Source organism: Siphateles boraxobius, unplaced genomic scaffold, assembly GCF_051911475.1.
Source record: "Siphateles boraxobius isolate OS27281-9 unplaced genomic scaffold, OSU_SipBor_1 352, whole genome shotgun sequence".
NCBI classification, from domain to species: domain Eukaryota; kingdom Metazoa; phylum Chordata; class Actinopteri; order Cypriniformes; family Leuciscidae; genus Siphateles; species Siphateles boraxobius.
The window spans coordinates 76324-88896 of record NW_027508978.1 but is presented as its reverse complement, the minus strand read 5'-3'; the positions used below and the strand labels follow the sequence as shown (position 1 = coordinate 88896).

The 12573-nt window shown below is 39.4% G+C and overlaps 1 protein-coding gene across 1 annotated transcript; it reads left to right on the top strand.

Annotated features, from left to right (window-relative positions):
• The first annotated feature begins 500 nt into the window (after positions 1-500).
• On the top strand, positions 501-2924 carry LOC143702844 (uncharacterized). Its single transcript, XM_077196741.1, has 4 exons — positions 501-600; positions 677-994; positions 1071-1346; positions 2777-2924. Coding segments are annotated over exons 1-4 (681 nt in total). The 5' UTR covers positions 501-599; the 3' UTR covers positions 2863-2924.
• The last annotated feature ends 9649 nt before the right edge of the window (positions 2925-12573 follow it).

Below are 12573 nucleotides of genomic sequence, written 5' to 3'. Positions count from 1 at the left end.
AGTGCTTAGCGCTACTCTCTCATCACTTCATCCTTAAGGGATAATTGTATTTTTGACTCTTCTTTGATAGGAGATCCTTTCTTATTGTGGAGTTTACTACAGTGAACTAAAGAAAAAGAAACTGTATCCATTGGTGATTCTCCCCTGGTCATGCATTTATTTTATGTGATTCAGTGGGGGTGGATGTAACAGGGGTAAAAAGAACATTTGATTTAAAGAGTATTGTGTGAATTTCATAAAATAAGGCATTTGGCTGTATTTATTGGTGTTAGAAGGCTCCCCTCCTGTGGCTATTAATGGTACTGCAGATATTGGATTTTGTCGCTCTTCTCTTGCCGTACCGCAGAGATTCAAGTGTCGACGCTGTGGTCCATATGAATGTCTGCAGTCTGTCATCAGCCAATGTAAATTGTCTTCTTGTTGTTTCCAAAAAAAAAGATAAAGGCAAGTACAAAGAAGCCCACGTGTGAGTGTGTCTTTCCACATCCGTTACAAATGTGAGCGTGAGAGATGCTGGAGTTTACTGGTGTGGAGCAGAAACCAGAGACACACATTTGACTTTCATCTCCCTGACCACCAAAATTCATCTCGACCTCTTCAGTGAGTGAATACAGATGATTTCATTGTAGAAAATACAGTATAATCATGTGTGTTAAATGTCTGTGTTTGTTTGCAGTGGCTCCAGTAGTGAGACGTGAAGGAGAATCTGCTGAGATCTTCTGCCCTTATGATTCAATCTATAAATCAAAGTCAAAGTCTCTCTGTAAGGGGAAGTGCTCCACTAGAGATAGAAATACTCTCAATGAGACTGTGAGAGAAGAGAAAGAGACCAAGACTGACAGATTGACTCTGAATGATGACGTCACTGCAAGTGTCTTCACTGGGACCATCACTGGACTGAGAGCAGAGGATGCTGGGAAATACTGGTGTGCAGTGACATTAGAGAGAGACGTGAATTATCTTTACACTCATCTGATCGTCATCATGAACGAGGGTGAGGAAGGTTTATACATCTGAATATGTGAAACTATGGCTGTGAATTGATGTTCTTATATTTCTAATATTTCCAGAGCTGAACTTGACTAAGTATGAAGGAGACGACATGTCAATCCAGTGCAAACATCATGATGAACTTCAGAAATGCTTCCGCAAAGCACATGAACCCTCCATGTGTGTGAAGGATGGGGTTTCATTGGAGAAGATCAGAGATGATCGATTCTCTTTCAGTGATGAAGCTTCTACTGGAGTCTTTACTGTAAACATCACTGATCTGAGAGAAGAGGATTCTGGGATATACTGGTGTGGAGCTCACATCATCACTAAAGTCACTCTCGCTGTTAATATGGGTAAGTCTCTTGAAGATTTATATTAATGATATAGGTTCCCTTCCGAAACGTTTACTTGCATTCTGTCTTTGCTAGACGCCATGGGGAAAACTCCCTTTTCTCCGCAAATTTTAAGCCTTTCTTTCAAAAACGCAGTGCCACTGCACACCCATAACAGTGTGGCAATCTGAGCGTGCCTATTGGCTTGGTTCATATTCGACATAGGAATCATATTTATTCTCCTTCAGTGATGAACTTCTATATTTAACAATATTACTACAACACTATTTACCTGTTGCCTCTGTAAAGCTGCTTTGAAACAATCTATTGTAAAAAGCGCTAAATAAATAAAGGTGGCTTGACTTCACCGTCTCCAATTTGGCTATCCGGAGAGTATATAGGGGTGGTGATGGCGCAGTGGATAAGACACATGCCTTTGGTGTGAGAGACCCGGGTTCGAATCCACTGTGAGACACCAATGTGTCCCTGAGCAAGACACTTAACCCCTAGTTGCTCCAGAGGCGTGCGACCTCTGAAATATAGCAATTGTAAGTCGCTTTGGATAAAAGCGTCAGCTAAATGTAAATAAATGTATAGTATACATGGATGCAGCACTAAAATAGTGCAGACAAAAGGAGATGCACATCCTGGCTCATCTTGGCCCAGTTGGAGGAAGAATCTGTGAAGGAAGAAATTAATTATTCACTAATCTGTGCTCCTTAGCCATTTGAAATGCCCAGGACTCAGACTCAATCCAGCCAACAACTCACTGTCTTCCAGACAAAAAAATCTCTCTCCTGGGAGCGTCTGTAGACTCGTGACTAGCTCACGAGCGCGCTCGACTGTTCAGCGGCTCTCCATTTCGTTCAGAGCAGGATCCCTTATCCCTCTCAGAAGCTTTCAGAGGACGCTAGGGTTCGTGGGCTCTGAATTGCGAGTGCTTCGCTGGGTCTTCTGAACATGCAGTTGTCTACCAGATGTCTTTAGCCTACTTGTTAGTGCATCCGCATCCCATGCTGGAAACACTGGTTTGAAACCCGCTTCAAATGGGTTGGGTAGGAGCAGTTACATTTGGTGCCGTGACCCGGGTGGGAGTGAAGTTTAGGGGGTGAGTGTAACGGAGGCTAGTTAGTAAAAGCCATGTGTGTAAACCTCACTCCCCTGATCTCAAGAGGCACGCAAGAGACAGATGCTCGAGTCTCCAGATCTCAGCGTCCTTGACGCCAGATTGAATCCCGCTCAGAGACCAGTTACATATTTGCCATGAATGTTTCATACTTATGCTATATATATATATATATATATATATATATATATATATATATATATATATATATATATATACACATACAGTATATACAGTATTTTTATTATCGTTATTATTAATCTTTTTTTTTTCATACATGCGATTACATCCCCGTTTCTCCCTAATGTGTTTGTGTGTTTTTCAGATTTCTCTTTGATCAACATTATTTCTTTGTGTTTGACTCTGCTGCTGATTGGAGGATTCTCTGTGACTGAGTGTTTATTAAGATGAGGTGATGCTGTCCTACACACACACACACACACACACACACACACACACACACACACACACACACACACACACACACACACACACACACACACACACATATGCACACACATTCATCTATGAAGCAGATTATAACTATTGAAGACTAACCTAAACCATGAAATAATTATTTTTAATAAATTAGGACAATTTAAAATGTTTTGTCAGATGCATCTCACTGTTGTTCATCGCTGATGTTGTGTTGAGATCTTAAGGATGATCTCATCATCGGACTAGACACAGTGAAACAGTGAGTCTGTGTCTTCATTCACTGAACTTCTTGTGTGTTTCATTTGTAAGTTTCATTCTGCACATCATGTTTTTCTCTTTTTATTCTCAGATCACACATTTTTGAGCAGATTTATGAGTAGATCCACTTTATTCGTCTACTCACCTTCCCACAATCCCCTCTGATGGTTTTACATCTGTGAATGTGCGATTTATAGACCAACAGTTTGTTTGACAAGGCCTTGATTTTAACCGTTATTATTAGTATTATACGTTTTTTTTTTTATTAAAAGTGTTTCAAAATAAAAGAAAAAGGCTTTGAATATCTTTTTGTCATGAGCTGTTTCATGAACTCTGTGGTGTTTGTGTTTCCGTCATTTTCCGACTATCTCAAAGCCAAAGAAAACAGGTGAAGGTTCAGGCTCTAATTTTAGATATTTTCTGTGAACAAACAGACATATTCAGGAAACCCACAGAGAGACACATGAGACTGAACAGAGAGACAGAAGATGAAAAGAAGTTTCTAAAGAGCTGATCGTTCAGTTCACCTTCAACATTTACTGTGTTTAATGAGGAAAAGGCTGAGAAATGTTTATGATTTACAAATGATCCATGTGTGCTTTAAAAAAAATATTTTTTAAAAAACTGATCAAATTAAATAAATACATTCAGTCACAAATCAATGACAGAATATCTGTAAACATAATATAAATTATGAAAAAATGTAAACCACGTTCACGGTGAATCCTAATTTTAAATCATAAAAATACTTTATGCATTTATATATTGAGTTCAACACATTATACTCTTAAAATTCAAAATAACTATTATCAAATAGATCAAATCAGATTCCACATGATCTAGAGGTAATGTGAGTTGGTTTGCTGTGCTGAAATGTGTTTGTAAGGTTTTGCAGGATATATGTGGTCAGTGAAGAGAAACGGTTTCTCTTGTGGTTTTCTTTGGCCCTTGCTCTTTATTCTTTTACTCGAACCGATATGCGCTTTACAGATTGTGTTTGTAATTTCCTGTTTGTCCTGTTCATCAGAAGAGTCATTTAAACATTCGGCTCCATCTAGTGGCATATGTAATGGGCTGTTAAATGTCTTGGTTTTATTGAAATGAGTGTTGTGTAGAGTTATCATGGCTGACAGGGTGGTTCGGCTCTAATTAATATGATTTTAATTCATTATAAATGACACTGATTTACATGCCTCGTGTGTGTTTAACACGAAAGAGTGAATCTGGAGGAATGAGGGTTTTCAAATAATGGGCGACATTATAATTACATGGACTCATCGCTCATGAATATGTTTTTATGATTAAAATAAGATAATAAAATCTCTCTCTCTCTCTCTCTCTCTCTCTCTCTCTCTCTCTCTCTCTCTCTCTCTCTCTCTCTCTCTCTGTCTCTTCCGGTGTGACGGTGGGAGCGTGCGGATTGTGTGCTGTTGCGGTATTCCCTACATTGTGGGGAAATGTCTCCACATGGACAATACTATTATTAGCAGTAAATATTTTGTAAAAACAAAGATATGAAACAAAACACCTGTCAGCCTGTCAACATTCATGAAAACATGACATCTCAAACATACAGTAGTAGTAGAACATTAAAGGTTTTTTTGTGCTTGATGAACTTGCTTTGCTGTTGCACCCGCGTCGAATGAAACGGCTTTCTAAAAATGCTGTGCTCAAGTTAAAAGAAGTCCAACTTGCGTCTCATTACCTTGTGTTATTTCCCATTCCACTGCAACGCACGCATCCTTTATGAACAGCCGCTAGCACTAGCGATGTGTTCTACGCTACGGTCCTTAATTGAGTGCGTCACAGCAGGAGAGCGGTTGATCGCCTCAGAAACTTCACGTGCCTTAAACAACCACAGGTCAGATTTTCCGCCAAAGTAAAGAGCTTATTAATTACAAAAATGATTACATATTTTTGCTAATTATTATTTGATTTCAGTCAGTTTTTAATTAAAGGAGCATTGCGTAGGTTCTGAAATTTCGAACCGTTACTGACACCAGTGGCCGTAAACTGCAGCCAGTCTCATGCTCGTTCTCGGTGCCTACGCTCGTATGAGCACAACCACAGCAACCACAGAGTTGAAACTATGTCTTACCTTTGCAGTAAAAAGAAAGCCAGCTCGGGGACTGTTTTTATACGCAGCGCTGACCGGCGCTCCCTCCAAGAATCAAATGCCGCTCCGATGTTGACTCTCTTGTCTTGTCTTTGCCCGACGCCGGTCACTCTCTATTTTGGCCGCACTAGATAAGGCTCTTATTTTTTTTTTTTAAACTAAGAGTCCAAGACAATCTTCTGTTCGTGAACATCTGTATTTCATTCATTAATCTGTCTATACATCCGAGCATTTAATTGCCATTTGCTTGTGTGATGGTAATATATATCTTAGTAGTATTTTAAGTGATATAATAGATTCTATAAACAACTATAAGAGATAATTTTTGGCTTTCTCCGGCTCCCTGCACCAGCGTAAAGCGAGACCGGAAGTGTAAAACTGTTTTTCTGTAGAACATTTCTGTAAAAGTTTTTTGCACTTTATATAAATTAGGATATTTTTTTTTAAAAAAATTACGGATTTTGTTTGGCAGTCGTAGCTGACAGACATTGACCGTTTTTTTTTTAAAGCCCATCTTTCAAGTTGAAGATCCCTGTGAATAGACGTGTAGATGAATAATAGGAACTCGATTTGCGTGAAGAAATGAATCATAAATGTGCATTAAAAAAGTTTTTTTAAAGAAATTGTGAGTAAAATTACTTCCGCTGTCAAAAACGCTCTGATCGGACGTGACGCAGCGGCCGGTAAATCTCATCTCTTCGTAATGGAGTCAGACATTGAAGAGGTTGCAGTAGGGGTTCATGTCAACTCTTCCGATGGGCCATTGCCTTATAATTATGAGCCACCTAGGCGAGAGAGGGGTCAGGCAGAGTTAAGGGGAAAGGTAAATGGACAGAGGAGAGAGATAGAGTTGTGGTGTGAGGAGAATCGGTGGAGGATTGGTCAGGTGTCTTGGTGAGTGACCACAGGCTATAGCTAATTGTGGCTAACGTTGTCTCCATGTTTATCCCATTGCAGTATCTTTAATAAATCATATTTAGCAATATTGCTGTCGACTTTGTTGTTTTTCAGGCATCCATGTATATTGTCACCATCTATGCTAGCAACATGCGTCTTATAATGTTTAATTTAGATCCCAGATTTTCCGAACTTAGCCGGCTGTTATACTACTCCCCTAGTATTTCCGACGGACATTATGTAAATGAGCTCGCATGTACTACGGAGTATGTGTATGAAAGCAGTTAGTGTTCCGGTTAGGACGGGAATATGCTGTTCATGTTAATATAGTCATTGTCACAAGGATCTTTTATTGTCACGTGGACTGGGTGAAAGGCATGCAGATAAATGCGTGAGTTTATCTTGGCACATTTTGTTTAACAGGTGCTTGTGTGGTAGATGTGAGGCTATGCCATCAGCAGTGGAGAGTGTGTGCTGTAGGGAGGTCGACGCCTATTGGTCCCTTGTCCAAAACCTAGATCCCCCAGAAGACATTACATGCCTCACACTCCATCCAGGGTTTGAAGCATCCTGTATAAATCCTTTTGTGCTGCAGATAGCATACTTGAAGTTCAGACAGGAGCACGGCCCTCTCCAAGCCAGCAGGCCAGAGTATGTTTTGAGCAAAAATTATTTCACACAGCAATTTAAAGAACCAGCTTTTCTACACCAAAATAGTAAATCCTGTTAAGCAGGTTTTTAAACTCAGTGGTTTCCATATACTTACTATAAAAACAACTTTGGTGTTGTGTAGTACAGTAGAATATCAGCCAACAGGACATTCAATATTTACCATTGGAATTGTTTACTATGAAAACATGGTATGATCAAAATGTAATTAGGTCCCAATCTCCACCACAGGCAGTTCCGATACACAGCATACAGGCAGGTTGTCCGCTGGGCGTACGGAATACTAGGCAGGGACATTAGGAAAGCCATACCTTCATGTGTTGTGTCAGCAATAAGGAGGCAGTTTGCAGAGGAGGGACAAACGTACAAAGGTTTCCAGTGGCCCCACTTGGAAGACGATTAATAAATTCATAGTGAAACAAACTGTATTGGTCAAAGTTATCTTTTATTACTTTGGGGGGGGGGGGGGGGGGGGGGGGGGGGAGGGACAGAGGACAAGACAGCACTGCTTTCTTGTAGGGCCTGCGGTGACTTGGAGTATTCCTCTACCAGAGAGACCATCAGATTTGTTGCATATCCTTGAGGAGAGATGTTTAGAACACATTTAATAACATGGTTGACTCACATAAAAAAAGATATTGAGAAACTAAGTGAAACTACTAACCGTAAGATGGTTTCTCCTTAATGGGGTGGACTACCCAGCCACCTTTCCGAAACCGCGGGTAGCGAACGGCGTAGCGTACCTCACCCTCACTGGTTCGAGCTACATCTCTGTTGCCATTACTATTGAAATGTAGGGCTGCCAAGAGAAGTCTGTAGGAGATAAGTAGATAGAACAATAGGTCTCCAAAGCTAACCCAATGCAGTGAAATGCAACAGAAATACATGACATTAATGTTTTCAGTTCAAATGGGTCTAAGACAATGACTCAACTTTGCAATTATTTTTTTGCAAAAAATATGTAATGCTGTTATCAATCAATAACATTTTGGTCCGCTATACAAGACTGCATTAGTTTTTAGCCATAATCATTCTGTCATCATTTACCTGCTACAAAAGTATTGCAATATCTTGAATTTTTTTTTTTTTTACTGGGCAACGATTAATCGCATCCAAAATAAAAGTTTGTGTTTACATAATATATGTGTGTGTACTGTGTATAATATTTTTTTATATATAAATATACACATATGCATGTATATATTTAAGAAACATTTGCATGTATATACTGTATATATATTTATACATAATTAATATTATATATAAATATAATATTTTATATATAAATAACATATTTTCTTAAATCTATACATGCATATGTGTGTATTTATATATATAAAAAATAATTATACACAGTACACACACATATATTATGTAAACAAACTTTTATTTTGGATGCGATTAATCGTTGCCCAGCACTAAAAAAAATACCTAATTTTATTAGTATCGATACTTAAGTCATAACACTACCTGCTGTACATCCCAAGAAAAGAAAAGCCAGTGTGTTTGGGAGCAAAGTGCAGAATGAGGGAATGGTAGGCCTCCAGGGAGAATGTCTGATGCTGAGGCGACAATTGTCGAATATTCTTTACCAGTGCTTTCCTGGCAGCTACACTCTCTAGTTTAGTGGCTGCTGGTGATCCTGAATAAAACATATTCTGTCATATAGTCTGTTGCATTTCATAACACAAGTAATTATTAGTACACATGGGGTTATGTATTGATAAAACCAAACTAAACTTAACAAGCAGTGAAAAAAGTTTAGCCTCAAAACATTTGACATCTTTTAACATAGGCTACTATGTTGTACCTGGTTCAAGCCACTCCTTGTTTCTTGCCTCTCCTTCCAACGGTGGATGTGCGCAGCTGGTAAATGCAGGAGTGCTGTGTTCATGTATGTCCTGTACATGATTTAGCATCTCATCTGGATCTCCTGTAGGGGTGGAAGCTGCGGTCCAGTAGAGATGGTTGATAATGGCTGGCCTCCACAGCTTCAGATCCTCACAGTCCCTCTCTTTTGCAGCAGCATCCAGTGCTTTCTGTACACCTGTTCCAGAGCAGAGCAAACTAATTATTAGGAAAGTGAACTTAACTACAAAAAAAAGAAGTCTGTTATATAGAACTACCAACATCACAATACATACTTTTCCCAATATGCCAGATGTCAAAGAAATGCCTTGTTCCTTCTGAACACATTTTCTCACGTACCCACTTGGCCACCTAAAACAAAGAACACACAAATTGATTTTATAGCATTTAGAATTTATTTTGAGTGATACTGTGCATGTCAATACTGTTCAGCTTTAGATCTCTCCTAGCATCATTACCTGCCGATTTCTGTCTGTTATCAGAGCAGACACTTGCATGTCTTGGTCCATCAGGAACTGCATACTCCGCTTTAGACCCTCTAGCTCACACCAAGAGCTGCTTGGGACTTCTGAGCTCTGTAAAATCAATTGATTATTACTGAACAGTATCAGTAATATCAGTAACTAAATCAGACACAAGATTTCTGTGTGACATCAACTTACTTGGACAAGGTGAACATCCAAAACTTTGTTAATCCGATCCTCAATCAAGGAGAAGCTACCATATTTGGCACAGTGTCCATGAGAATCTGATCTAAGAACGTCAAAAACAGTTACATTTAGAGGTTAATGCAAAAACACAAACCAGTGTTTTGAAACCAGTCTTGATGAATTAGAGCTATATGCACCGTACCAGTGAAGTTTAATGGTGTGGATGACTAATAGCTGTGGACACTCTCGCCAGCGTTGCTTGTTGCTGCAAACCCGTGTAGAATCACTACTCACTATTATGCGAGCAAAGTTTCTGTGGACTCGTAACTGCGTGCACCATTTACTGGTCACCATTAACACAGACGCCAGGCCGAGGTTCTCCCGTTTACACAGCTGATACTCCAAGAGTCTCACTCTTCAACTCACACCGCACAAATGTCCTCCTGTCCATGTCTCACGACACATTTAAACATCACTTATGCCAGCTGATTCAAATAATCAGTGCCAGTGGACAGGGCTTCAAGCTACACTACCCTGAATGAGGGTATAGGGTGTGATTGGGAAAACAGCCTCTGAGTGTTGACTTTGAGCGCTGTTAATTCACGGTATATTCCTGTAGGCTACTTTCTCAAAAATGGCAAATATTAGCCAGAATGCATTTTTTTCGATCGATTATGAAAACGATGATCGCCCTGACTTAAAAAAAAAGTGTCTATTTTTCTGATTGGTTATTGCGCTATTGTGGACCTAAAGTCTGATTGGTTAGCGTTAGATAGCATGCCTTCCAGAGCGCAAGATTTACTGGATTTTAAAGGCAGTGATGCCTGGAATCACTTTTTTTACATCATAAAAAATGTAATAAGGTTCAAAATGTGCAGCATCAATCTGCCATATACATAGCATTATAATGAGAATAAGATTGTAATGTTGTAAATTATTTGTGCTTTAGTTGCCCGTGTATCAGCGCTGTTGTCAAGGGAAGAGCGAATCCACAACGGCAGTTACCCTTTCAAACTATACGTCAAGTTTATGTGCACATTTTACGTGTTCATCAGATGTCAGTGTCCAGTGTCTCTCTCTCTCTCTCTCTCTCTCTCTCTCTCTCTCTCTCTCTCTCTCTCTCTCTCTCTCTCTCTCTATATATATATATAGAGACCGTTGCTGGAGGCCTCAGGAGACGGCCTGGCGGGGGCTGTTGAGGAGGTGGCCGGGCCGAGTCATGTTCCCGCTGTAACGCAGCCGGAGACGAGCCCGGGACAGGTGTGTTTGCAGCCCATGCCTGAAACTGAGTTGTTTTGCGATGGAGGACAGGCGCAGCCTGATAAAATTGAGAGTGATACTACAACTGAGGAAGCGTTTAAACAGAGTAAAGATGACATTTTATCTCAAAACCCTGTGGATTTAACGGATGACTCTGACAATGAGCACGATGATACGGAGTTAATTTAGAGATTACGCAGCGGATTCGGAGCTCATCTCTGGAGGTAAGACTTTACTCGCTTCAGCAGATCAATCACTTTTTGGATACTACTAAAGGACTTCGTAAACCGAGAATTGATTCATATTTTCCGGATGTAAAATTGTTTTTATTGTCCGGCACCATGGCTATGAGAAAAGCTTCCTTTGAAGAGCTTGATAAACCAAAACGGTACCGTCTCAAGAAACTTCTGAGTAACGTTAGAAGTTCTTTGAATTTGCAAAGTAAAAAATGAGTAGAGTTTGGTTGTCAAATAACCCTTGTGGAGTTACTTTATTGAGTGGTTATCTTTTACTTTCTTTCATGTCACCTTTGAGATTTAGTTCATTGAACATTAATGGGTGTCGTGAGGCTTTGAAAAGGACTAGTCTTTTTGATTATATTTTTATAAAAAAAAAAAGTAGTGTTGTTTTTCTACAGGAAACTCACACAGATGTTAATAATCAAATCCAGTGGCAGAGTGAATGGGATGGACAGGTTGTTTTGAGTCATGGTTCAAGTAACAGTGCAGGAGTGGCTATTCTTCTTGGAGTTGACTTTAAGGAACAGAATGTGAGCGTTTTTGATGTTCTACCAGGTAGAATGCAAAGAGTGGATGTTGCTTTACATGGGCTTATATACTTTTTACATGGCTATACTTTTAATGTATATGCCCCTAATATTGGGACGGAACGTACACTTTTCTTCAGAAAACTTCATACAGCATTAAGCAGTGTCCCACAGGGTAGGATTATTGTTTTGGCTGGAGATTTTAACTGCACTTTAGATCATACAGTGAACAGGAATCATGAAGAACCTCATAGTCCGTCAGCAGGTTTTTTTAGATAATTGATAGTTTATCATGATCTTTTAGATGTTTGGAGAGAATCTGTTCCTGATGTAAAACAATATACGTGGATAAAAGTAAGTTCGAATAGGGTTTCTGCAGCAAGACTTGATAGAATTTATGTACAAAGAAGTGTATGTGACAAGTTTTTTGATAGTTGTATTATTCCTACTCCTTTCTCAGACCACCATTATATGTCCGTCAATGTCACATCTGCACAGAGCACATTTAAGTGTCCCTACTGGCGTTTTAGCAATAAGCTTTTGCAGGATCACAACTTTGTGCACTCTTTTTCACTTTTCTGGGAGATGTGGAGAGAGAGTAAATTTCAGTACAAGTCCCTGAGTCAGTGGTGGGACATTAGTAAAGTTCAGGTCAAGATGTTTTGTCAGAAGTATACTGTCCACAACAAGAATACCTTTGAAAACAAAATGAGACGACTAGAACAAGATATTTTGCAGCTGAACATTGAACAATATGATGAAAGTACTGTTGAAGCGTTGGAAACAAGGAAAATTCTTCTCCACAATCTCCTGGAAGAGAAAGCCAAAGGGATTTTGATTTGTGCAATGTTTACATCTTTTAATTGCATGGATGCGCCAACATCTTCTTTTTTTCAATTTGGAGAATAAAATTGTTGATAGAAAATTTTTAAGTCATCTGAAACTTCCAGAAGGAGGTGAAACAACTGATGTGCATGAAATAATTACTCAAGCACTGTTTTTTTATGAAAATCTGTATAGAGCAGAACCATGTGATGGAGAGATAACAGAAACACTTCTCCAGGATCTACCGCATCTGATGGAGAGTGATAAGGCCAAGCTTGATCAGCCTTTGCACATGAACGAACTGACTGCTGCTATTAATGATATATCTTCAGGCAAGGCTCCGAGTTTGGATGGCGTAACGGCAGAATTTTATA